The 24,373-nt window shown below is 50.9% G+C and overlaps 14 protein-coding genes across 14 annotated transcripts; 7 read left to right on the top strand and 7 right to left on the bottom strand.

The window, feature by feature from the left end:
- Positions 1-467: 467 nt before the first annotated feature.
- AKAW2_40105S (arabinan endo-1,5-alpha-L-arabinosidase) lies at positions 468-1,643 on the bottom strand (the record flags this gene model as incomplete). The annotated part of the gene is made up of 4 exons (XM_041688399.1): positions 468-603; positions 654-739; positions 803-1,279; positions 1,329-1,643. 4 exons carry the CDS (start codon positions 1,641-1,643, stop codon positions 468-470), a joined length of 1,014 nt encoding a protein of 337 aa, XP_041542188.1.
- Positions 1,644-4,283: 2,640 nt separating this feature from the next.
- AKAW2_40104S (uncharacterized protein) lies at positions 4,284-5,451 on the bottom strand (the record flags this gene model as incomplete). The annotated part of the gene is made up of 2 exons (XM_041688398.1): positions 4,284-4,810; positions 4,863-5,451. 2 exons carry the CDS (start codon positions 5,449-5,451, stop codon positions 4,284-4,286), a joined length of 1,116 nt encoding a protein of 371 aa, XP_041542187.1.
- A 1,967-nt stretch (positions 5,452-7,418) lies between these two features.
- AKAW2_40103A (isopenicillin N synthase family dioxygenase) lies at positions 7,419-8,615 on the top strand (the record flags this gene model as incomplete). Its single annotated transcript, XM_041688397.1, has 3 exons — positions 7,419-7,733; positions 7,783-7,851; positions 7,902-8,615. 3 exons carry the CDS (start codon positions 7,419-7,421, stop codon positions 8,613-8,615), a joined length of 1,098 nt encoding a protein of 365 aa, XP_041542186.1.
- A 169-nt stretch (positions 8,616-8,784) lies between these two features.
- On the bottom strand, positions 8,785-9,819 carry AKAW2_40102S (DUF1769 domain-containing protein; the record flags this gene model as incomplete). Its single annotated transcript, XM_041688396.1, has 3 exons — positions 8,785-9,014; positions 9,085-9,591; positions 9,654-9,819. The coding sequence occupies 3 exons, from the start codon at positions 9,817-9,819 to the stop codon at positions 8,785-8,787; spliced, it is 903 nt and encodes a 300-aa protein (XP_041542185.1).
- Positions 9,820-10,438: 619 nt separating this feature from the next.
- AKAW2_40101A (short chain dehydrogenase/reductase family protein) lies at positions 10,439-11,597 on the top strand (the record flags this gene model as incomplete). The annotated part of the gene is made up of 4 exons (XM_041688395.1): positions 10,439-10,536; positions 10,587-10,797; positions 10,854-11,228; positions 11,283-11,597. 4 exons carry the CDS (start codon positions 10,439-10,441, stop codon positions 11,595-11,597), a joined length of 999 nt encoding a protein of 332 aa, XP_041542184.1.
- A 488-nt stretch (positions 11,598-12,085) lies between these two features.
- Positions 12,086-13,106, top strand: AKAW2_40100A (dienelactone hydrolase family protein; the record flags this gene model as incomplete). The annotated part of the gene is made up of 5 exons (XM_041688394.1): positions 12,086-12,179; positions 12,257-12,588; positions 12,659-12,720; positions 12,781-12,996; positions 13,049-13,106. 5 exons carry the CDS (start codon positions 12,086-12,088, stop codon positions 13,104-13,106), a joined length of 762 nt encoding a protein of 253 aa, XP_041542183.1.
- Positions 13,107-13,358: 252 nt separating this feature from the next.
- Positions 13,359-14,384, top strand: AKAW2_40099A (ketopantoate reductase family protein; the record flags this gene model as incomplete). Its single annotated transcript, XM_041688393.1, has 1 exon — positions 13,359-14,384. One exon carries the CDS (start codon positions 13,359-13,361, stop codon positions 14,382-14,384), a length of 1,026 nt encoding a protein of 341 aa, XP_041542182.1.
- A 368-nt stretch (positions 14,385-14,752) lies between these two features.
- On the top strand, positions 14,753-15,211 carry AKAW2_40098A (uncharacterized protein; the record flags this gene model as incomplete). Its single annotated transcript, XM_041688392.1, has 1 exon — positions 14,753-15,211. The coding sequence occupies one exon, from the start codon at positions 14,753-14,755 to the stop codon at positions 15,209-15,211; it is 459 nt and encodes a 152-aa protein (XP_041542181.1).
- A 560-nt stretch (positions 15,212-15,771) lies between these two features.
- On the top strand, positions 15,772-16,074 carry AKAW2_40097A (uncharacterized protein; the record flags this gene model as incomplete). Its single annotated transcript, XM_041688391.1, has 1 exon — positions 15,772-16,074. The coding sequence occupies one exon, from the start codon at positions 15,772-15,774 to the stop codon at positions 16,072-16,074; it is 303 nt and encodes a 100-aa protein (XP_041542180.1).
- Positions 16,075-16,377: 303 nt separating this feature from the next.
- AKAW2_40096A (threonine/serine exporter family protein) lies at positions 16,378-18,369 on the top strand (the record flags this gene model as incomplete). The annotated part of the gene is made up of 1 exon (XM_041688389.1): positions 16,378-18,369. One exon carries the CDS (start codon positions 16,378-16,380, stop codon positions 18,367-18,369), a length of 1,992 nt encoding a protein of 663 aa, XP_041542179.1.
- Positions 18,370-18,441: 72 nt separating this feature from the next.
- AKAW2_40095S (uncharacterized protein) lies at positions 18,442-18,679 on the bottom strand (the record flags this gene model as incomplete). The annotated part of the gene is made up of 2 exons (XM_041688388.1): positions 18,442-18,600; positions 18,653-18,679. The coding sequence occupies 2 exons, from the start codon at positions 18,677-18,679 to the stop codon at positions 18,442-18,444; spliced, it is 186 nt and encodes a 61-aa protein (XP_041542178.1).
- Positions 18,680-18,800: 121 nt separating this feature from the next.
- AKAW2_40094S (DUF895 domain membrane protein) lies at positions 18,801-20,002 on the bottom strand (the record flags this gene model as incomplete). The annotated part of the gene is made up of 2 exons (XM_041688387.1): positions 18,801-19,852; positions 19,912-20,002. 2 exons carry the CDS (start codon positions 20,000-20,002, stop codon positions 18,801-18,803), a joined length of 1,143 nt encoding a protein of 380 aa, XP_041542177.1.
- A 552-nt stretch (positions 20,003-20,554) lies between these two features.
- Positions 20,555-21,526, bottom strand: AKAW2_40093S (uncharacterized protein; the record flags this gene model as incomplete). Its single annotated transcript, XM_041688386.1, has 2 exons — positions 20,555-21,113; positions 21,168-21,526. 2 exons carry the CDS (start codon positions 21,524-21,526, stop codon positions 20,555-20,557), a joined length of 918 nt encoding a protein of 305 aa, XP_041542176.1.
- Positions 21,527-21,806: 280 nt separating this feature from the next.
- AKAW2_40092S (putative methionine permease) lies at positions 21,807-23,505 on the bottom strand (the record flags this gene model as incomplete). Its single annotated transcript, XM_041688385.1, has 4 exons — positions 21,807-21,942; positions 21,987-22,387; positions 22,430-23,152; positions 23,200-23,505. The coding sequence occupies 4 exons, from the start codon at positions 23,503-23,505 to the stop codon at positions 21,807-21,809; spliced, it is 1,566 nt and encodes a 521-aa protein (XP_041542175.1).
- Between the last annotated feature and the right edge of the window lie 868 nt (positions 23,506-24,373).

Here is a 24,373-nt window from a genome sequence, read left to right as displayed (position 1 = left end):
AAGGTTGATTTCTTTTATAGAAAGGTAGGTAGATATACAATTCTAGCAGGACCGTCGCGATAGTCACCAAGTGTAGGCTAGTCTGAAGCGCCGGACGGGTGTGATTGACTCGCGGTGCTTGGAACGAGTGAGTTTCCGTCCCAGGTTTCATTGCAAAGTTGGATGGGTGTCCAATCTGCGACATGATGATCAGCTTGACAAGGTGAAACATGCACCGATAGAATGGTGGAGGAAAAATTGGATGTCCTCACTGGTTCTAGGGAAGGATGGGTGGGGAGCAGCAGCGAAGCTTAAACTAAAAGCCGAGTTGGAATCGAAGGATACTAGAGCCTCAGGCACAGGATCCACGGGATGTGATTTCACTGACTAACTATATAACATAACTCGGCCGATTCAATAGCCGCAATCCTATATACAACTTGCGGAGCCTGTGGTAGGCAGCATCCATTTTGCGCCAGCTGATTTGCTTATACCACCGGCCATCCACTGGAAAAGTCGATCGTGTTCCACCCAAACTGCGCGTCAGAATCGGCATACCCAATCGTGGTGTTCATGTAGTGGTAGTAGAGAACCGGACCCAAGTTAGGATCATCATACACACCCCTGAACCATATTAGCATAGCTATTAGTGGGGAAGCTGCAGGATGACTTACTGTCCGCCAGGGCCATAGACTTCTCCGTGACTTTCAAGAACCATCGTGCCCCCGCCGTCCGTGCATGCCGTGCCATCAGCGTCAACCTTGACATCATATTAGCTTTGCTTGCTTATCTAGTACTTGCTCTAGACGTCGGATGTACTTACGAAGTCACCGGTCGGGGAAGTCGAACGGCAGACCTTGATATGATACTCCTCTCCGGAAGCAGGCATGGACGTATCATATCCACAGCAGATACCCGCCGAGTAAAAGAGGTAGTAGTAGTCACCGTACTGGAACATGTATGAACCCTCCTCTGCATGAGTGCCGGACGGGTCATATGCGATATTGTAGGAAGATGAGGCAGCTGCAGTTGGGGTTGACTTCATCGGGACTTGGTAGAGATCATCCCAGAACGACCCAAAGTTGATGTAGTAGGTACCGTCGGCGTAGATCAGGTTGGGGTCGATTGCATTGTAGATCTTGGAGGAAGAAGATTTGATGCCAGTGGAGCCATGATCGGTCCAAGAGTCATATTCCATCGTCTCAGACGTTGCCAGTCCGATTGCGGAGTCTTGGGATCCAAAGGTCGACACGGCGTAGTATACATAATAGAGACCATCTACGTAGGAAACATCTGGCGCCTGGGAACGTATCAGCTAGGCCGATCATACTGGAGTGAGACATAGTTACCCAAAGATCATCGTTGCCATCCAAATCGATGGACGATCCATCCGGAAGCATAGATCCAACACTGGTCCATGGTCCTTCGATGGATGACGCAGATACGTAGGAGATTTTGTTTCCTGTGGAGAAGAGAAAGTATGTACCGTCTGACTCTCTCCGGATCAAACCGGGGTCGTGGGTGGTACAAACCCCCGAGCATGCTCCGGGATTGGCGTAGCCATGCACGAGGCTGGCCAGCAGAGGGACCGAGGCAATGGATAGGAGCTGATACATGGCTATCAAGACAGGCGCTGTCACCACTGGATGACTTATCCGAAGCATCCAGATCTACTGTTATATATACAACCATCAAACAACTACGAATCCCACCGGAAGACTACTGCATCGATTCGTGGACAAAGTGGTTGTGCTTTCCGCCTGTCCGGAGCGACCTCCGTGATACTTTGGTCGTTTCATAAAGTTCCAAAGTGCATTTTGAAACAGCAATATTCCGGAGGCACCTACTGTTATTAGCCGATGACTGTGTCTGTAGCATGATTCGGTACATTAGGATGTAACAGTTGGTGTGCAGACAACGCTGACGCTGGGTGGATAAACTGGCCAACACGTGGGTTGTGTTGGACGTATCTCTCTATACAATAGCCAGTGTGAGTTACCAGGAGTAATATGATGTCAGTGACAGGGATGAGATGGAGACCAATCCTGCAACATTAGTTGTTCAGGCATCCCTAGCGTGGTCTTGAGGACCCCCAAACTAGCATAAGCACACGACATGGGAACCTATAGCTACGCCCCATGTCACTGTCCATTCTGCGGGAGTAGTTTCCGGCCTTAGCCGTACTCTGACACTGGACCATCCGGATCACAGTTTGTTTTCTTATCTATCATCAACCGGTGACATTCAGGGGGCAGTCAATAACTGTCTCCTGAGGGACCAGAGGTGCGAGTGGCAGAAAGAGAAGAGAAAGGTCTTGTCTCAGCTGCGCCCCTTTCACTCGCGGCTCCTCAGGATTGGCCCATGCGAATCTTGGCATAACTTTGCAGAGATCCTAGTCCACATCCCGCCGGCTTGAAGAAGGCCTTCTGACGAGTAACAGATCCCACATGTGCCAAACGTGTGTAATCGTGTAGGCAGCGTAGCCAGTGCAGGTCCGCAGGTATTAGTTGAAAGCACTCGCACTTTGTTGATAAGCGCACGTCGACCACGCCAGAAGCTGAGGAAGTTGGGAGAGAGCACACGTCCTTTTCCTGGTGGAGAAGCTAGCGTAAGACCGAAACGTAAATGGAAACAAGGGAGTGGGGTTCTTCAGCGATGGGTGGAGCCGAAACCGAGGACTTGGAAGGGATTGTACCAGAACACAGGTATCCCTTTTGAGAAGGTCAAGAGAGAGTCCTTACGAGAATCCGCGGGCATGATCCAACTCCCGGCCGATACGAAATCACAACCGATTCTTAGTCATTGTTGTGAGGTTGATGTAGGAAGTTGTGTTGAAATGCATCCAGATGCTGACTATTCTTGAAGACGGAAATTTGCTGCCTGAGGCTTCCATATTCACCCAACCCAAACCAGGCATTTTAGAACACGAGCTTCAATGCAGTCCTAATCACATCACATCCCTGATCTACACACTGCCATGCCACATCTCCCGGACACCGTCGGACACGACAAGACAATAAACCTCACTACCTTAAACACACGCCCATTCCCCTAACCCCACGAACCTTGGGCATGCATGACCTGAACAATGCGGGGAAGGATCCCCAACCCTGCACAGCACATGCATTAGTCGATCAGAACTAATTACTATCCTCACACTATAATAAGGGACTCCGTGCGGACTTCCGCACGGGCAAGATGATCATATGGCCATACTCGGAAGGATTATCTCACGTCTCAGGAAGGGATCTACATCTGATTCGGTCGTGAGTGGCTATCCCACCGGGATGAACATTGCTGACGGGCGCTCTTCACGGGTTGAACCTACTATCTAGGAGTACCTTCGTATGGGGTAGATAGTAACACGCACGCTGGGTGTCTTGTATCATTTCCGAGTTTGTTGGCTGGATCTTGTACCAGCCTTGATGAGCGGGAAATATATATCATTGGATGCTGGGGGAGAGTGATATTGGTGTACCGAGGTGAATTTGAACCAGAGGTACTAGGCACAGTATTGTCCTGGTACATTCCTGGAAGTCACGGAGTCTTCCACATAAGGCAATAATCCGGTGCGGGCAGATGAGAGTCTAATCTGCTGCCGTATGGCCCATAATAAGCGGTTGGATGGGCATTGTTGTCTGAGCTACAAGTACTGTCAGCCGAGGATATGCATGCTGTCGGAACATGTCATAGTTGAACCAGTTGTATTCTTTTCAAGTCCAGTGACAAGACTTCTCGCAGAAGTGGTAACTGCAAAATTAGCTCAGTTGGTGGTATAGAATGTTGGAATTTAGATCTAAGAGTAACTCATCGAACCGACAGCTCATCATGTAAACCTCTCCTGGATTATTTTACCTTCTTAATTGTAATATATCCCGGGATATCCGCAAGTGGGAGAATAGAAATGACCTACAATTGACAGCTGAATAGTAATCTGTCAGGTTATTGTATGTAGTTGAGGCCTACGATTCATTACCACTGTTTAGTATCATATCTTAATAGCTTGACAACAACGTAAATGTCAATTCCACAGCTTGGGGTACATTGGTGCACTATGTCAGCACGTGTTAAATACAGGTCCCTTCCACCATCAATCAACCGTATCGCATATTCGAACAGTTCGAGACAAAAACGCGCATTAACCATCTTCACAACACACGAACCAGATCAAGGGTAGCTGCATTTGTAGCGAGCTTCATCAGGGTGTGGGGCAATCTCTGTGGGGTACACTTGAAATACGAGAGACAAGATGCAATATGTCAATGCCCACACCCAACGGGCACCACAGCAAAGGAGCGTAGTCATCAATCTCCGATTAAGCCGCGCTTCTCCCTACGCCCCATGAAACTAAAGTACCATGTGGGCTCTCCATGTCTAATCCGACAATCAGTATCCCACATCTCCAACTCATTATGTTCCCAGTAATCCGCATCTCTGTCACCATAAGAACGTAGATCCTTACTGATGTCCATACAGTCCAAGCAGAGACCATCAAAGTACTCTGCTACTGTTTTGGCTGCTCGCAAAACAATAGCGTCCCAAGATGTGTTACAATAATAGCACGGTCTCACTTTTCCAGACAGAGGGTCCGTAAGCTTTCGCATTTTCGTTGCATCAAACAAACGCAGTCGTTCGAGCATCTGATTGATACTTTCGGCTTTCATGCAGTCTTCCAGCGGCCAGACGTGAATTCTGGCCATCTCCCGCAAGTATTCAAAGGTAGTCAGTTCCTTACAGGAACACTTCCCATCATTGGCCAGATTTCCAAGTGTTTCGAACAACCCCTTGTGAAGAATAGTTCTAAGCCGTCCACGGGCCGCGTTGATCTGCTCTGAAGTTGAAAGTTAGAAGCCCATTAAGAAGTAAGGTAGTCAAGTACTCACGGATGATGCGCGGGGGCAAATGCATCCGCCCAATGTCAGTTGGATTTTTCTCGGTAATGTGACCGACGGATTCATACACCAGCTCCTTGGTGGCAGATTGAAATCCATGGGCATAGTCAAATACGAAGCATGGGTACATCATTTTCCTAGAAAACTCAGTGTAGTAATCTTTGGTGTCCTCCTTCTGACTCTCATGCTTCCACCATGTCTCGAACCATGAACTCAGACTTTTCTGATCAACGTTGTACTTATCGCACGACATGATCACATGCCATGTTCCTGGAACGGTGACTGAATCAAGAGGCATGTCCTTGAGGGTGCCGTGAAGGCTGCGCAGGAGAACTTCCATACCCGTGCAGTTGTCCTCCTCCAGGGTGACTCTATGACTTGCTGACTCCAGCCAGCGACCGTGACCAAACATTGCTCGAAAGTATTCAGCTTCAAGTAGCTTCTCGCGCTCGACTTTCATCAAAACGCACTTTGCTATCTTCTTCTCACCGCTATAACCCCTAGTGTATTCTTTGATGAGGATCTCGGTGTCCGCGTTCGAGGAGATGGTTATCTCCTTGATTTCAGGGTCAGAACTCATCTTGAATGTGGCCTTGACGATGATGTAGAAGTAGGTGAAGGGAAACCAAGACACAGTAAGATGCTTCGGGGTGAGGTTCAACTTGACTGTAGGAACGAGGATCAGAGAAGATGCTCAAGTGAGATGGGAGAAGTTGGAGGCGATGTCAAAGTAAAGTTCGCCGGGGGCAGCGTGTTGCTCTTGTAGGCATTACTCGGTCACGAGACCTGTAGAACGAAGTGAATGAGAACTCCTAACGCCCAGCCTCTCTGGTTGGATGACCCACGTCCTAGTGAGCAGTACACTAGACAAAGTACGTGCTCCAAGTGATCTAAAAGTTGTCAATGTCAAGGAAACAGCGCTTGTAGGCGGAAGAACTTTGATTAAGGAGCGGTGGCACTAGGTATGCAACATACGTTTTGGGCGTTATATATTGAGTAAAAGTAACTGAAAGAAAGGTGACTTTGGGGTGGTGTGAGTGTGAAATTGCTGTCGGGACTTAAGAGTCCATTGGTACTCAGATCTGGCTACCAGCGATGTTCATCCTCGGATTCGATTCATCAGAGAAAGTGAGAAGTCTTAGATTGAAGTTGAGTTTAGGGTGAGCGTAAGATAACTCGTAAGCCTCGAAGAAATCAGCTAATGGAATCCAGAGCCTGGCGTGACGAAGGATATGACAAGCGGTTGAGTAGTGTTGTGAGTCAGGAGCAGTTCTCATCTCCCTTTCTGATCATCTAGCTGGTGGGTATTTTTTCGGTTCTCCTACAGCTCTCCAGGCCAAATACACCTCAGAAGCCCAGATAATCAAACTAGACTGGAACCTAGACGAGGATAATCCCATTCTCCACCGAGAAAGCATCCTAAAATGGGTCATTGGTCGCTACATGATGTGGAAACCTAAGGAAGTCAAGATCACAACTGCCGAGATTTGTCGAACATTCGTTAATCTACCCAGTATGCCAATTCCTTCCTCATGGCCCTTCTCGATCAGGGAACTAAGGTTGCCCTCGTCACCATGTTTGAGGGACCATACGTCTTGGCAATGTCCTGCATTTGTTCTTCTAGCTGCTCTGAAGGAAAGATCCAAAGTGAATGACTCGGTAAGAATGAATACATTGTTCACGAAGGAGGCATTAAGGGCCGTTCGGGAGATGGAAACCGCCTGGCAGAATCTAGACGTCACACAGCAGTGGACTGAGTGCCTGTTAAGGCTGTCACACTCCTCCAAGCCCTCTTTCCCAGTGGCATCCCCACGTGCGATAGCGTGGGCGGCGGCAAGCCCCATGCATAGGACAAGTCTACTAACCTTCCCTCCTCATAGCCGCGAGCTGGCCATATCGCCGCCATCTTGCGGGCTGTACCTAGCTATATAAATTATCATTAGTCTAACCCTACACATAGGCCTTCTATCAAGGGTAACCGGTTTATTCGGCCAACGAATAAATTAACTTCAGTGAAACCTAGCAATCGACCAAGCAACCTATTGTATCGGGGTATTCACCGTAACCTGGCACCCACCGTATCCTCTTCTGCCCAGACAGTATATATCCATGGCATCCCTTCTCTGGCTGATGTTTTTAGGAGAGTCTGACGGACATCGGAGATGTATATTAAAACAAGTCATACGCTACATGTTGATACTCCGACAAAAGCTTTATACTTCAGGATTATAAACAATATTTCTCTTGGCATTGGAGTTTAGCGATAACAAAGTGACGGAGAAGGACTGTACATTTAACTAGCTTCATCAATTGCTAGACTGGTAGGAAAACTCGAGCAGAGCAGTCCTGCAAGCACAAATTATCCTAGATTGGTAATTCTGTGATACGCATGGAAATGTACAACCAGGGGTCCAATTGCTCTTTAAAACAATAACAGAAGGTGTCAGCAAGTCAGAGAATGGCGCAAGCACCCGTTTGCTCCACCGCCTCGGATAAAACCACCCCGCATCTACTGTAACCCCTCAACAGCCTATCTCAACCTTCACAATGACACTCCGTCCTACCTCTTTTACTTCTATTCCCGTCCTCGACTATGCTCAGGCAACATCATCCGAGGAGAAGCCCAAGTTCCTCGCCAACCTGCGCAATGCCTTGGTTAATGTGGGCTTCTTCTACCTCATCAACGCCCCGATCGCGCCTCGGGTGCGCGACGAGCTGATTGAAAAGACCTTCCACATATTTGATCTGCCACTCGAGAAGAAGCTGGAAATCGAAATGGTCAACAGTAAGCATTTTCTGGGATACTCCAGACTCGGAGCAGAGACTACAGCCCGTCAAACCGATTATCGAGAACAATTTGATGTGCGACCGTCGCAATCTCGTCAAGATCACTTGAGACTGACGAAAACAGTTTGCGACCGAGTTGCCTCCCCCGGCACCAGATGCGCCTCTATACCGTAATATCAGAGGTCCGAATCAGGTACGTGATGAAGATAATATTTGCAAAGCATCATATACTAACAAGCACAGTGGCCCGACGAGACAGCCATCCCTGGCTTCCGTCACGCCGTGGAGGCATACCTAGCGGAGATGAGTCCAATTGCCGAGGCATTCAGGATTCTTATCGCAGAAGCGCTGGATTTACCGCCGACAGCACTACAGCAATTCTTCGAGAATCCAACACAGCAGAAGCTAAAACTGATCAAATATCCACCTCCAACTACTCCATCCGAAGCACAAGGCGTCGGAGCCCATAAGGATTCTGAGTTCTTGACTTTCTTGCTTCAAGCGACACCGCATACCGGACTCGAGGTGCAAAACAAAGCCGGGGAATGGATCCCCGCGCCGCCAATGCAGGACTCGTTGGTCGTTAATATCGGTCGCGCACTCGAGGCTATCACAGGTGGAGTCTGCACGGCCACAACGCATCGAGTCAATTTGGAAGCAGAGAATTTTGTCGATGCGCAGGGTGCGCCGCTGGGACCGCGGTTCTCTATTCCTGTGTTCCAAGGCATGAGTCTGGACTTGTCGGCGGAGAATATCTCCCTTGAAATCCCGGCGCATATCAAGGATCTGATCAAGGATGACAAAGTCAGGTCGGATGCGGAGGCGACCTTCAATAAGATATTCAAGGGACGGGTGGGCGAAGGCACCCTTATACACCGGGTCATGAGTCACCAGGATGTTGGTCGGCGGTGGTATCCGGAGTTGTTGGACTGGGCTTTGGGCGAGTATGAGAAGTAGCAGTGGTATTGGGGGAGATACACTGAGCTTGTGCTGTACATAGCTGACACTGAAGTAGACTAATTCAGATCTGAAAACCATCCAACCCAAAAGAGAACCTTTAATGGGTATAGCGCCTTGTGCACCATTTGCCATTTGCAACTATACTTTTCCAACTCAGTGATAGAATCTAGTCCACATCGTCTACCTCCTGTTCATCTTCTGCATCTATTATATCATCACCCTCGCCCTCCTCATCACTATCATCCCTCGTCTCTTCCTCCAACACAACCGTCAAGCAAATCACCAAATACACCTCCCCGGTCGCGCGATTCTTTAGCACATACCGCAACACGTTATTCTTATCACTGACATATTTCCCAATATGAAAGCTAAACCCGGGAATCCGAATGGCGAACTCTATCTCATGTCAGCCTCACATCTAGTCCCATAACTGCCTCAACTTCATATAGAAGATAGCGGAACATACCGTTGAAATCCAAATACCCATTCCCAAAATCCGCCGCATACGTCCTCCCTTTCTCGAAGACAAATCCCTTTCTTCTCTCCTCATTCTGAAAATGCGTTCTTCGTGATGACGAGGTATCAGGAATATTATACTCTTTCCGAGCATCCACACCAGACCCCGTGCTGCCTTCTTGGACTATGACATTGTCCTCATCGGCACCATCTTCCTGCTTATCTCCAATCGAGAACTGGTTCCACGAAGCCAGTCCAGGACTATATAAATATGGCTTATCGGCATATGCGTCACCGTCTAATGACGGGTCAAGTGTAGACTTGACTATCTTCAGCGCCGTGCCAAATCCAGTCGGTAGGTATGAGCGGATCGGATGGTCGAAGTCATTTCCGAAGATGAGGTCGTTGCCGTTTACGTCGTGGGTGAAGTTTAGTGTGAAGGTGAGGGAGAAGAGGTTTTGGTTGAATGGGGGTGTGTCGAAGTAGGGGTTTGTTTTGGGGGAGGTGGTTGGGTAGCCTGCATATGATGTGTTAGTAACAGTATTGGTGATGATGTAGGAGATGTGAGGGTGTAGTTACCTGTGTAGTCTTTGATGCGGACCCAGAGATTGCTGGTTAAGTGGTCGCTCTTGAGTTGTAGAGGAGAGGTACTATTTACAGTGACGGTTTCGTGGGTTTCTGGTGTGTAGGATGTGCCTGCGGTGACTTTCAGACGGTGGGTTTGGGGAGGGGCGCTGGAGAACATTATGGTAGTGATTGAGATGTTCTTTGGATTATCTACACAGTCGATATAATATCGGAAAGCATCGGTAAGTCCTTGATTTTAATAGAATGTTTCAAGATAGCAATGGTATTTTGCTTCATACCAATGATCTAGATTATGTTGAGTAGCTTTCTACCTTGGAGTGTCTGAAGCCGTTGGCTGCCGGAATGACGTAGTGCATCTCACTGTAATCCAGATTAGATATGACGCATAGTTATGCAGCCTTAGTCATCCATCTTTATGCGGGACCCCTCTGGATTAGATTGCGGGTGATCATCTCACCCACCACTCTATCATTATACAATAGCAAAAGCATCGCATAATAAAGTCGACAGGACAATGGCTAGAACATCCCCTATGTACATAGGCAAGATGGCCCTGGAAATCAAGTCTCCCACCGACCTGAGTGCAACCCTGTTTTGCACTTCGCCCCAGCCACGGCACCACAGTGACACTATCCTGATATCATACTTACGCGCGAAGTCAATTAGCTAGCCCTGCAACCTTAATATCTTCCGCCAACGCACCCTCAACAACACTTCCATCTATCTCTATTCAAACTTCAGAATCGCTTCAATTCTGAACAAAACACAAACAGGAAATGCAGTCCGTTCTACAGCCCGTTCTTGGTCCTAAGAAGGAGATCCATGATCTCACCGGCCGTGTCGCCCTTATTACCGGCGGTGCGCTGGGCATCGGGTCAGTTTCTACCAGATTATATCTCAATATCGACTAACACTAGGGAATAGGTACGAGATTGCCCGCGCATTCGTCCTCAATGGCGCCAAGGTATACATGACCAACCGCAAGGAAGAGCAAGGCCAAGCTGCGATCGAACAAATCAAGAAAGAAGCCGGCGAGAATGCGCAGATTGAGTGGTTTCCCTGCGACATGGGCAACCTGAACGAAATTAAGCAGGTGTTTGAAGATTTCAAGAAGAAGGAAGATCGATTGGATCTTGTGCGTCGCCTAACCCATTGTCCTCCCGACATTGTCTATACTGATACAGGCGACAGCTTATCCTTTCCGCCGGAATAAACGTCAACCAATACGGCGAAACACACGATAACATTGATCGCCATTTCGAGGTCAACTGGCTGGGCCAGTTCTATGTCGTGAATCTGGTATACCCGTTGCTGAGAAAGACGTCCAAGTTACCGAATACCCCTGCGCCGAGGATCGTGTTCGAAACGTCGGAGCAGCATCGCATGGCGCCTAAGAACGTGCACTTTGCGACACTGGAGGAGATCAACAATCCCGAGGTCGGAAATTTGGAGCTCTACGGTCGGACGAAGTTGGCTATCATTCTTGGAGTGAAGTACGGACTGTTGGACCGGGTGATCAAACCTAACAATGATAATATCTATGCGCTGTCTGTGCACCCGGGTGCTGTAAGTTTTGCCATTGCCTCTCTGCTAGGAGATTTTCGGCTAACATGAGAACAGGTAAACACGGCAATGCAACAACAATGGAAAGACGCATACCCCGGCCTCCTGGGCAAGCTGCTAACTACAGTCATGCTAGCAGCCGGTCGGACACCCGAACACGGCTCCTTCAGTGCACTATATGCAGCGACAAGCCCCGAAGTTGAAGAGAAGGGCTGGAACGGATATTACTTCAGTGACCCTGCACAGCCCGGAAAGGAGTCTGCCCAGGCGTCGGATCCTACATTGGGTGCAGCATTGTGGGACCTGAGTCACAGAATCATCAAGGAGAAGGTTGGCGATGATGCCATTGTCGACTGGAATGCGAGTGCATGAAAAGATGCAACACAGCGATGATTGTATGTTATGATAATGATGAATTCAACTCTAGAATGTAATCGTATTGCAAGTTGCTCTCCAGCGGAGTATTACCGTGACCTTTCCAACTACTCTTTTTAGTGTCCTCCACATAATAACCATTTCCTCTTAAAATTTGGCATAATATCCTTATCTCCGCCGGACTTAACATCAACAATTGCACCATTACCCCCTCCGGGGTCTGCATCGAAGCGCGGCCCCGGCCCGTAACCGGCCTCCCAGGCCCACCGGTCTCTGCTTGAGCAATCCCGACCAGCACGGGAATTGGTCACTACTTACTATCCCGTAGGTACTCGCTAAAAGCCGGGCGGAAGCTATCTCCGGCAATGAGGATCTTCAGTCAGCCTACGTATAGATAAACCGATAGCCCCTCTTCATACTCTAATAATCCCATCTCACTCAATTCCACCCAACTCACCACCTAATATACACCAAAAACCAAAACAATGACCTGCGAAGCCTGCCGCACCATCCCCCCCGTGATCTCCTCAGGATACACACCCAAGGGGACATACACCCAAATTGCCGATCTAAAGACATGTACATCAATCCCCCATCCCATCAATAACTCTACGACCAACCAAACAGCCCACTCACACCACTCCAAAACTCAATAGATATAACCGGCCCCCCAACAGCCACCACCGGCATCATCGACATCTACGACATCTTCGGCCTGTCAAACCAAACCATCCAGGGCGCAGATCTCCTCGCCGCACGACTCAATGCCCTCGTCCTAGTGCCGGATTTCTTCCACGGCGAGCGGGCAGATCTCGCGTGGTTCCCGCCCGATACGGAGGAGAAGAAGGCGGCGCTGTTTGGGTTTATTAATACGAAGGCGGCGGTCAAGGACAAAGTGGAGGTGGTGCGGAGGGTGGCGGAGGATGCGAGGGGGAGGTTTGGGGGGGTGAGGAGTTGGGGGGCGGTTGGGTTGTGTTGGGGTGGGAAGGTGAGTATTCCTTTTCTTTTCATACAAAGGTGGAGGTATATGGGTGATGCTGATTTGGGTTTGATACTAGGTTACTGCGCAGGTCTCAGGACCGAATTCGCCGTTTGTTGCGACGGGACAGGTGCATCCTGGGTATGTTTCCTTTTTTCCTTTGGGTTGACTGGGGTGGTTGCTGACGGAGATACTACGTAGGTTCATGGATGTCGAGGAGGCTAAGAAGTTGACGGTTCCGCATATTGTGCTTGCGTCGAAGGATGAGCCGGTTGAGGCTGTCAAGGGGTATGCTGAGGTTATTGCTGGCAATGGCATTGGAGGCGTGGTCGAGACGTATCCGACCATGTGGCATGGCTGGATGGGTGCTCGTGCTCAGTTGGAGACTCCGGAGGGGTTGGCGGAGTATCAGCGGGGGTAAGTAGTAAGCCACTCTTGTTAGAGGGAAGGGTATCTGACGATGATATAGGTACAATCAGCTGGCTGGTTTCTTTGAAAAGTATCTCAAGTCGGAGGCGAAGATCTAGAGGTTTATCAGATCAGTGGAATGAGAGACAGGGGTGGTATATATATTGTGAATATGTACATCACCCAGTATCATGTTTATGGGGTATAACTTCTAGTTATACAACTATTCCTGCCATCAATCAGATAATAGAAAGCTATATAGAAAGCTATATAAAATTTCATAGATGGTAAAGTTGCTGCACACGGTAGAAGACTCACCCAGCCGACCGACCCACGTGGTCGGGCGCAGCCGCCAACCAACTCCGACTCCCATGTTATCCCAGAGCAACCATCAGATGATCATGACAGCCTCCCCCTCCATCCTCGTCTTCGGCGTCGGCAGCGTCGGTGCCATCTACCTCCACCAGCTGCAACGAGCCGGCTGCACCGTCACCGCCGTCTGTCGCTCCAACTACGACGTCGTCGCCCACCACGGCTTCACCCTGCGCAGTCCCCGCTTCGGCACCGTCACCTATCGTCCCGATCACACCGTTCGCTCCGTGCACGATTGTCCCCGCGATATCCAATACGACTATGTGCTGGTCACAACGAAGGCATTCCCCGGTCGGACGCCCTCCCTAGCCGACCAGCTTCGACCGGTGCTTGAAAATCACCCACACACCGCCATTGTCCTGGCGCAGAATGGTATCGACATCGAGAAGGATATTGCGGAATCGTTTCCCTCCAATCCAGTCATCAGCGGGGTAGTCTATCTGCCCACTGTACAGACAGAAGCTGGTGTGATCGACCATGCGGAGCCGCTGGATCTCCTGGAACTAGGAACGTATCCGGCTCGCGCGCCAGAGGAACATACACGGGCGGCGAAGAAATTCGTCGAGTTGATGGTAAAAGGAGGCGGGGATGCGGTGCTGTTCGAGGATATACAAGAGGCGAGGTGGGCGAAATTGCTGCTCAACGCGGCATGGAATCCGATCTGTGCGTTGTCATTGTGCACGGATGGCGGGTTCTTGCTCACTTCGGAGCCGTTTGCGCGTGACTTGGCCTGGGGGATTATGATGGAGATTGTGGCGTTGGCGAGGGCGGTTGGGATTGCAGGGGTGGATGAGGAGGCGGCGAAGAAGAGGTTTGCATTGGCGGAGAGGAGGGCCAAGGAAGGGACAGGGAGGGAGATGAGTATGTTGCAGGATGTGAAGATGGGGAGGCCGTTTGAGGTCGAAGCGATCGTGGGGAATGCCGTAAGACTGGGGAGGAAGTGTGGGGTGTCGATGCCCCGGTTGGAGACAGTGTATGCATTGGCGAAGGGGAGGCTGGATGTGTTAATGGGGTGTAGAGTTTGATAAGAGGTGATCAGTGAATCACCCTCTCGACAGTAAATGTAGATTGAATCCTGGTGTGTGCAGGCTGCATGACAGATATCTGAGGCAGCGTGAAAGTGCCTGCTGCTGTGTGAATGCGGTCTTTCACCTGCACACTTAACGCGAGGGGGTCTTACTCTTTGACATCAGTGACAGCAGGCAACCACCAGGCTGGACAGTGAATGCACTGCCGCCTCACTCAAAACATCTGGTCAAAGAACAGCCAGCGAGAGAACTTTTCTACTTCGCAGCCTCATCCTCTCGTTACTACCAACCTCTCTCTACCATAAACATCCGCTCATTACTATCGAACTTCCTCTTACTACTACCGAACTTAACGTGCATTCAAAATGGACGAATCACCCCCTGACTTCTACGACGTCTACCTCACCGAGCAGCACGGCGTGCGCAACCACCTGGCCATCTTCATCGAAACCATGCCCGACGCGGAACCCTTCTGCAACAGCGGTCGGCTCTACCATGTGGTGGGCACCATCTTGCGCGGCATGGACTACGGCCATCGCAACACCCCCGATCCCGAATTGCTGCCCGGCTATGTGATGGACTCGAAGCGCAAGATTGCCGTGATCGCCAGAGACGACGTGATCCGATTCGAGCGGGAATGTGCCGAAGAAATCCCACCTCCCCCGGCTCAGCTGACCCTCAGTGGGAAGCCTTTGAACCGGGCCGTGCCTTTGTATCGCTGCACCGACTGGGTGGAGGACGTGGTGCATTTGGCCTTCGAACTGGGCATCTTCAAGAGAGATGGGAAGGAGGGCGAGTTATACTTTGGAACGGAAGAAGATTGACCAAAGGAGACTAGGGGGGTAATCTAATCCAATTGTGTTGGGTGGAATGGAATGCAATACAATTGGGGATGGATGGGGTCTGGAGTGTGTCAAATAAATGGAAAGCAGCGACAGTATCCACCGGGTCTGGAATGACAAGTCGGGGGGAAGCGAGGATGGCTGATGGCCAGAACCGTGGCTCAACATGTTCTAGAACGGAAGGGGAATGCAAAGCAGACAAACAGTTGACATGTCCTGCCAACCACGGATAACTGGTCGGATGGAAGTGCCGAGTGGGTGTGGATACTTCCTTCATAGTACAGTTGACTGGTGCCGTTATTCCCGAATTTGAAGCTAGTCTAACAGTAACCCTTACTAGTCTAGTCCGTCAGTCATTTCAAGTTTATTCTGGTTAATCTCTTCCCCTCGGTTGGGTCGGTCTCCATCCACAGTCCATCCATCTCCCTGCTATACTTAGTATCTCTGTAATCTGGCTATACCTATCCCTCATTATAGTCTGATCGATCATATCTGGGGCTAAGATCCCAGCTCAATCTCCCCTTCCCCAGCTACTAGTATTCATGATCCAACAGGGACTGCAACGGCCAGTGCCAAGGGGCGAAGCTTTGTGGTGGGGGCCGATCCGCCGTTGTTTCAGAAGCTCCTTTCCTTCAGGGGAGTCTGGCCCGAGGAATTCTGCTGCATCCTTCACAAATGAAGTGATTTCCCCGTGGAGACGTGTTCCCTCAATATTCTTCCTCAATGTTCATGGCATCCAATCGAGTCTCTTGCAGCATTGGGACGTGTTCGTGGCCATCTACGTAGCGACTAGAGCGTCGAACCCCTCCCAATCGGTAGAGAGATCAGCATCTGGCCGGGAATAACATCATTTGCTCGGCGCTTCTCCTCTTTTCTAGTGGGTCAACACACCCCTTTAGTCGGAATCTTTTCTTCTTGCTCTTCCCGCCAATTTTCATTCACTTTTCCCCGGTCCAAGTCGTGCCAACTTCTGCACCGCCGTTACTTGTCATTCGCCCGCTTCCTTTTCCCTTGCCACAGCATGTAAGTGCCCGTTCCGTGGTACGCTTTCCGACAGTTCAGGCACACCCAGGAACACTTCAGAAAACTAAGACATCAACTGCAGGATCCTCTCGTGATTATTGCCATTAGTATGCCTACGGCTCAGCATGTCCAGCCCAGTTGACGAATCCAAAACCCATCTGGGTCCTCCACGACGCGACACCGACCCCTCCAGTGACGACGACCGGCTGGGTAACCGATCGACCAACAATGACGAACGCCCGTTGACCCGCGAAAATCCTCCTCCGCCCGCGGGGGGTAACCAGTGGGGCGTGCTCTTCAAAGCCATCCGCGATGGCACTTCACAACTCGCTGAAAAACTCGGTCGTGATCCTGACGGCGGTGATGGACTGGATTCGGCCTGGCACCCGGAAGACTACGGATTTCAGGAGGATATCGAGATGAGAGAGATGCTTGCCGAGGAGGAACTCGAGGATGCTGCCTACGCTTCTAAGCTGCAGTCGGTGCTGGGTTCTGATGCCAATAACCTTGTCAAGAACCTGGGCTTGGGTGAGACGCCGTCGCGGACCAACAGCAATGATGAGAATCTGGTCGGAGGTGTGCTCTGGCATTTACTCAGCCATCAGATGGGACATAATCCAGAGGAAATTCATGACGATGGTGCTATCCCAGCATCGACAGAAGACGGACTGGCACCGCTACCTACTGACCTGCGGAAACGTCGGAAGAAGAAGTGGTACGAGGAGGATCCAACAAACGACAAAGAAGGGCGGAGGAAAATGAAGGAGGAGCTATTGACACAAAAGATTGGCTCGCTTCTCACACGCCAGCGCTATATGATCCAGCTGTGTCGCGCACTGATGAAGTTTGGCGCTCCGACGCATCGTCTTGAAGAATACATGCAGATGACGGCTTACCGATTGCGCGTGAACGGTCAATTTATGTACATTCCCGGCTGCATGATTATCTCATTTGACGATCCCCTCACCCGTACTGCGGAGGTCAAGCTGGTCCGTACAACACACGGATTGGATCTCGGCCGACTCGGGGACATTCACAACTGCTACAAAAATGTCCTCCATGGCAGACTGACGCCGGATGAGGCACTCCCGGTGATGGACGATCTCCTTACACGAAAGAGTCGCATCCATCAGGCATGGTTGTTGGTCTTGCTGTCCGGTTTCGCGAGTGTGGCGGTGGGTCCGTGGGCGTTCAGCGCGCGCCCGGTCGACATGCCCATCATCTTCGTCCTGGGCTGTCTGCTCGGAATATTGCAGTATGTGCTGGCACCACGATCCGCGTTGTACTCAAACGTGTTCGAAGTGACCGTGGCCATGCTCACGTCATTTTTGGCACGTGCATTTGGAAGCATTTACTACTCCAACGGCGAGCCTATTTTCTGTTTCTCCGCCCTGGCAGAATCATCCATTGCACTGATTCTTCCAGGATACTCCGTGCTGTGTAGCAGTCTGGAATTGCAATCGCATCAGATCGTGGCAGGATCCATCCGACTGGTCTATACTATTATCTATTCGCTTTTCCTCGGTTATGGCGTGACAGTCGGTCTAACGATCTACGGGCTGATGGACGATAATGCGACCACGGCGACAACCTGCCCTTCACGAGACACCAATATTTACGGCAGCGTATACGTGCAGGAATTCGTGTTTGTGGCTGTTTACTGTGCCTTTGCCGCCATCCTCAACCAGGCCAAATGGAAGCAGCTGCCGATCATGTCCTTCATGGGCGTTGCAGGCTACACAACCAACTACTTCACCGCCAACCACCTGGACAGTCGGTTCGGCAGTACTATCGGGGCGTTCACGATCGGATTGTGTGCCAACTTGTACAGTCGAGTGTGGCATGGACACGCTGCTGCGGCCATTGTGCCGGGTATGTGGACGCTGGTTTCGTCTGGTCTGGCCAGTAGTGGATCGATCATCTCGGGATTGGCATATGCAGAAGCAGTGAAGAACAACACCGTGTCGGATTCCACCACAACCAAAACACAAGAGTCACTGGGAGGGTTGGCGTTGACTATGGTGCAGACGGCGTTGGGAATCACGGTCGGTCTGTTTCTTTCCGCCATGGTGGTCTATCCAGGCGGAAAACGCAAGGGCGGTTTATTCAATTTGTGAATATTGCATCATGTAGATAGCTTAACTGAACATACTCTATGATCTATGATCTATGATCTTCTATATCTATCATCACTCACGTCCATAATCCCTTGCCACCTTGCGATCTTCCAAACTCACACCAAACTGGCGAATGACCAGCCACGCCGGCAGCAGCGAGATGCCCCAGAGACCAAAGTTGAGATACGTTCCACCCACAGAAGCCATGATACCGACACTGCTCAACCCATACTACACTCATCAGCACCATCCACAACGGTTCAATCCAAAGCATTGCACTTACCGAAACAGCCTGCACCGGCGACTCCATCCCGCGCAACAACGCACTAATCCGCACCACCTCCTCCTCATCCGCCGCCAAATTGCCCACCACAAAGTACCTATCCCAGTTAGCACAACACACTTTACCCAACCTCACCCCCAAGGCACACTCACAAAAACATATAGTTCAACTGAAACCCAGCAACCCACACCAAATACAACACAAACCCCTTCGCAAACCCCTCATCCACCCAATCAATCCCACTCCTCCCCTCGTTCGTATACTGCGTCGTGACCACCGTCGCCCACACCCACCACCCACCCTGCAACCCCAACACCACAAAGAACGCCCCCCGACTCCTCGTCTTCAACCCAAACCGCCTCGTACTATCCAAAAACGCCCCCAACACATTCCCACTCACCAGCGCCAAGACGCCCGACAAGAAACTCCCCAGCGCTCTTACCCGCACACTAAACCACAAATCCAGATACGTGAACATCACCGCCTCCGTATACGTGGCCTGCGCAATCAACGGCACGATACACAGAAACTCCCTCCGGAAAAACAACCGCGTCATCGCCTTCACCTCGTACCACGCACTATGCGCAATCCGTAACTTCACCTGCATCCCATCCCGTCTCATCACCTTCCCAGGCTCCGTCAACAACATCCCCGCCACCGGCCCCAGCGCCTGCAAGGCAATAAACACCCCGAAGACAGCATAACTCACACTCCCCGCTGTATTCCGATGCACGTTCAAGCCCAGATTAATCGCCCCGCCAAGGATCTGGCCCCCGACGCGGAAACTCAACCAGAGTCCTAAGAACCGACCTTGGTTCTCTGGCTCCGGGTAGGATAGCGCGATCGCGCTCTCCGCCATCCAGAATATACCTGCTGATAGTCCGCATACTGCTGCACCGAAGAGGACTAGCCAGTCCGTTCCGAACCGATTGTGTGTGTACAGTCCTGCTGCGTACGGCGCGTACCCGATTGTGCCGAGGATGAGCGTCCATTTTATCCCGACCAGACGGACGACGACGCTCCCGAAGAAACAGGAGAATACCATTAGTCCGAAGGTGAGGGCGTTCGCGGCGTCGACTAGGTAGGGACTTTCGGAGCCCCCGCCGCCGAGACTGTTCATTGCTGTCCAGATTCCCGGGGCGAGGAAGTTGCACAGTCCGAGGACCAGGGCGTTGTAGGTTGTTGAGCGGTACCATTTCACTATTATATTCGTAGTATTAGTAGTCAGTATGGGGAGGGGTGATGAGAAAGGGTAGTACCTTTATGATCCCGACTCGGTTCGAAGGGAGTAGAGGATGGTGTATCATGTACCTCTTCATCCGTTAAGGATGGTTGCTTTTCGAGTGACATGTCGCTAGAATGTCTTAGTGCGAATATATCTACTAGAAAAATCCCACAGTGGAAAATGGGGTAGATGCAAGGGTATCTACCAGCTACTTATATACGTACACACATATATATCTAGATAGATAAAATCAATCCTCCCCGATCTCGGTAAATATCCACTCACTCCCAATGCAGCCCGTCATCCTTGCATGACATGACAGCAAGGAGCGCAATCTAACCACTGACATTGGGTGTTGAGCTATCGGTCGAGACCGTGGATGTTGTGGTTTGAGGGGGTGATTACGTGCTCGAGCACGGCATTTTAGTGTGCGTGGGGAGGACATGATTAGATAGATGAGTATTCTTTCGGGGTGTGCTGTAGGTAGGTGATCGCGCAATATATGTCACTGCTTGCATGTATTAGTTTATGAGCTAGTACATATATGGTAATTGAGCTAGTACACTAACTAAGACCTAAGTAGTGATAGTAGGTAATATGTCCTGCCATTCTCCCATCATATCCATCCATCCTTATCGATAACAATTGGCACCACAGCAGCCCTAACAACCACTTAACTATACGGTAGTAGTAGTAGCATCGTCACTCAGATCATCCTCATGAAACACCAACGCCCGAACCTCAATACTCTCCCTCCCCTCCTCCCCCTCCGTCCCCGGCAACTCAAACGCACTATGCGGCACGCGTCTCGCCCGTCCATCCGTCTTCGAATCAAAGCACTTAATCAACGTCACCAGCTCCGGTCCCTGTCTATACCGGTAATACCACTTGACCGCGGGGTTCGGCTTGACCGCACACGTCTCGCCCTCGCGGTTCGGGTAGATCAGCTTCGTCGGAACGAGATCGCTATCCGGGACGGTGTGGGCGTCCGCTACGGCTAGCGGGTCGCGTTTCACGGTCTTGATGGGTCGCCAGACGTTGATAATCTGGTATCGCCCGCGGAGCAGTCGGGGTGCATCGTCTGGGAGATGGTATTCCACGCGGTCTTTGGCGGCGCGGTAGGATTGGTCGATGTGTACGCGGTTCACGGGGCCGCGGAGTTGGGAGCTCGGTGTGTTGGCTGGTTGGGGACGGCGGATGGTGTGGTCGAAGATGAAGATGCGGGAGGCGTTGGTGCTGATGGCTGGTTAGGGGTAGAAATGAGAGGGAATAGGGGTGGGATGGACGTACGCGTCTTTCAAGAGTTGCTCGGTTTCAGGGTAGTATTCTCGCTTGATCTTCTCGTCGTCGAGGAAGTCTTTCTCCGCGCTGGTGTGGTAGTAGAATTGGAAGCCGTTGCCGTCGAGCGTGTAGTCGAGTTCGTGGCCGCTCACGTCGTTGATGGTTACCGGGATGGATATGCTGGGTCGGTCGTAGCTGCTTGGGACGCCTACGTAGCTTGGGGCGAGGTGCGAGCCGTCGGGAAGTTCTTTGAGGAAGTTGAGGGTGGTGTGGGCGTGGTGAGGGCCGGAGGAGGGGGTGGGAGTGGGTTTGGAGGGAACGGTGGAAGCGTCTCCTCCGGTGGGAGTTTGGACTGCTGCGGAGGCCATTGTGATGTCTTACGATAACTGAATAAGTAATAAAGTTGATGGTGAGTAGTATGAAAGTCAGAGACGTTGGTGCAGATCCGGGGCAGTTATATATATGGTAGTATCCGCATTTGTCAGAAGCACGCCATCCGAGCAGGATACTGCATCTGGCGCTGATAAATCCAATCATCTATTCCGGTACTTCTGGCATGACATGCAAGGTCGCATGTGATGTTACAAATTATTAATATGGTGGAAACTGTCTTTGTGGCTTGATTTCTAATCATGATCTACTATCCGATTAAGTATACGAACGCGCAAGCTTGGTAATCTTGGTCCCGTCATCCAGCACCTCATCTTCCTCTTCCAGTTTATATCCGCCCCAGCGTGGGAGAAGCACTGTCCAGATGTACCAGTAGAGAATTCCGAAGATGATACTGTTATCGTTAGTCGTGTTCATCGATGGCAAGGGTATACGTACACTCCCATTCCCACGATCGCATATGTCGCGTAGAAGAAATTAACATCGCTCTTCCCGTCTGCTGGAGGGAAAAATGGCGCAGAGAGTAATGCGACGCAAACTACGACTCGTAGCCATACTGCTGGTAGCCACGCCTTGAAAGGCCGTGGGAGAGACGGTTCGCGGTATCGCAGCAGTAGAAGACCCACTGTAACTGCGAGACTGAAGACTTGTCCGGGGTAGCCTTCAACGTCGAGAATGAAATTGTACACGTCTCCTTGGGGTGGCAGGGCGATGACCAGCAGAGAGGGTATATAGTGCACGATGAGGCCGCCAAGGGGAGCACCAAACGGTTTGGAGGACGACAGGACGCGGGACCACGGAAGGAATCCCTGTCGGGCGATCTCTTGGTTTACGCGGGCCTATTCATTAGATAAATTCACTGAACAGCCAGGGGAGCTTACCAAGGCGTAAGTAACTACCATGACATTACCAGCAGCAGAAATGGCAATGGCGAGCGGAAATAGCGTCCGTCCGATGTGGCTGCCAAAAAGCCGCTCGAAGAGCAGACCAGCGACTAATTCTCCGCTGTTCTTAATATCTTCAAGCGGCACAACGAGGAAGTACGAGATATTGGCAAGAAAGTACAAAGCACCAGCGGTGAGAAGCGCTGCCGGACATACCGTTTTGATCGTCCGGATCGGATTCTTCACCTCGCCCAGGACGTTGTTGACATTGTTCAATCCCGCGTATGAGTAGAACACCTTGAACAACGACGTGGACAGCAAGTTCCAACTCCAGTTGGAGTCCTCCCACAATGTGTCCCACGAGAACACGCTGGTTGGTTCAGGGGCGAGAGCGTCAGGGTCACCATGAGGGCGAAGCAAGATCACCCAAATACCGGTCAGAGAAATGGCACCGATGAGAAATATCTTCACCCAGCCGAATGCGTTCTGAATCCAGATCCCAGTTCGAAGGAAGCAGCCATGGATGATTGTTACAGCAGTCATCAACCCCACCGCTAGGGCTTTGTGTTGGAGCTCTGTGGGCACCACGTTAAAAGCGAAGAAAGTATACTTGGCGAAGACGATGCAGTTGCTGGCCGTGAAACCCAGAACAACTGCCTGCACTGCGATCAGGGTCGACGCCAGAAACCGAGGACGCGGATAGGTATACTCCAGGTATACCTAGATAGACTTTTCAGTTGGGTCTACTTTAGGGACAGTGAAACTACCTTTTCTCCTCCTGATTGCGGCAGCATACAGCCATATTCCATCGACACGGCCAGCGCGCAGGCTGCCAGAACGGTTCCGACTGCCCATATCAACAGTGACAGGCCGACACTGCCGGCAGATTTGACGATGGTTCCGGGTGTTGCGAAGATGCCGCTCCCAATAACTCGCGAGACTACCAGGATGTATGCGCTGATCCAGGTAAGATGTTTTCGCTGTCCCGTGGTTGGCAGGACATCACTGGGCACGTCATCCGAAGAGTCGCCAGGTACGCTCAATAGAGGTTGTCGTTCACCGTACGCCATCATGAATTGTGCAAGATACGAGTAAACCTGACCAGCTATCAGTTCGGCAAGTTACCTTCATAAAGGCAACTTCGCTGAGCAGACGCTGACATTGCTTGGAAATCATGGCCGATTACTGGCAGGCACGTCATTCCGACCGCAGCTTGTGTGTTGATAAAGGGCCTGCTGATAGCCAGCAAGGGTGACATGGCGTGTAGGTCTCACAGGATATCAGATGCAGGGTAGTCGATGGCTTTTTACCATTACTCTGTGCATTTATGGCGATTCATTTACGATCGATCACAGGAACTTGGAGACATGAAATATTCTTGTCCTGCCTCCACTCAACCTTGCCTACTGTATCCAACCCAGCGAATATGTTGCTCCAAAAATGGTACCGGTCGCTGTTCCTTGTCTCCGTATCACATCATTTCTGATGAAGTTGATGCCAGCGCAGGTTCTGATTCGCCGATCCCAGCCAGGGGTATGTCCGTTGAGCAGTCAGGGCTTTCGCGATCCCCTTGCAAGTGCGTACATCACCACGACACAAATATAGAAGCCCCACGACCATGTCTCAATTTTTGGCATCAATATCTTTTCTTAAGCTCTCCTCTTCGTTGCAATAATGTGGCATTCGAGGACTTTGATGATGCCATCGGTACAAAACTTTATCACGCCATCCCGACCCCGCCCGGCGCAATGCAGCAAACTGCCCTGAACCGCCAAGTGATCGCGAATCCAACCGGCATATGGCGCGCAATGCACGATTGCCACGGCTCTTATCTTGATCAAGGATCTGCTGGCCCGTGTCCGAGAGACCCCTCTCACTGGTGGTTATTTCTCGGCCGGGTAGGTATGCATATCTATAACTGCCCAAGTGACCTTCACTTTA

Source organism: Aspergillus luchuensis, chromosome 4 (genome assembly GCF_016861625.1).
Source record: "Aspergillus luchuensis IFO 4308 DNA, chromosome 4, nearly complete sequence".
NCBI lineage: Eukaryota > Fungi > Ascomycota > Eurotiomycetes > Eurotiales > Aspergillaceae > Aspergillus > Aspergillus luchuensis.
Note: the sequence above shows the minus strand (reverse complement) of the source record. Positions and strands in the feature narration are given on the sequence as shown.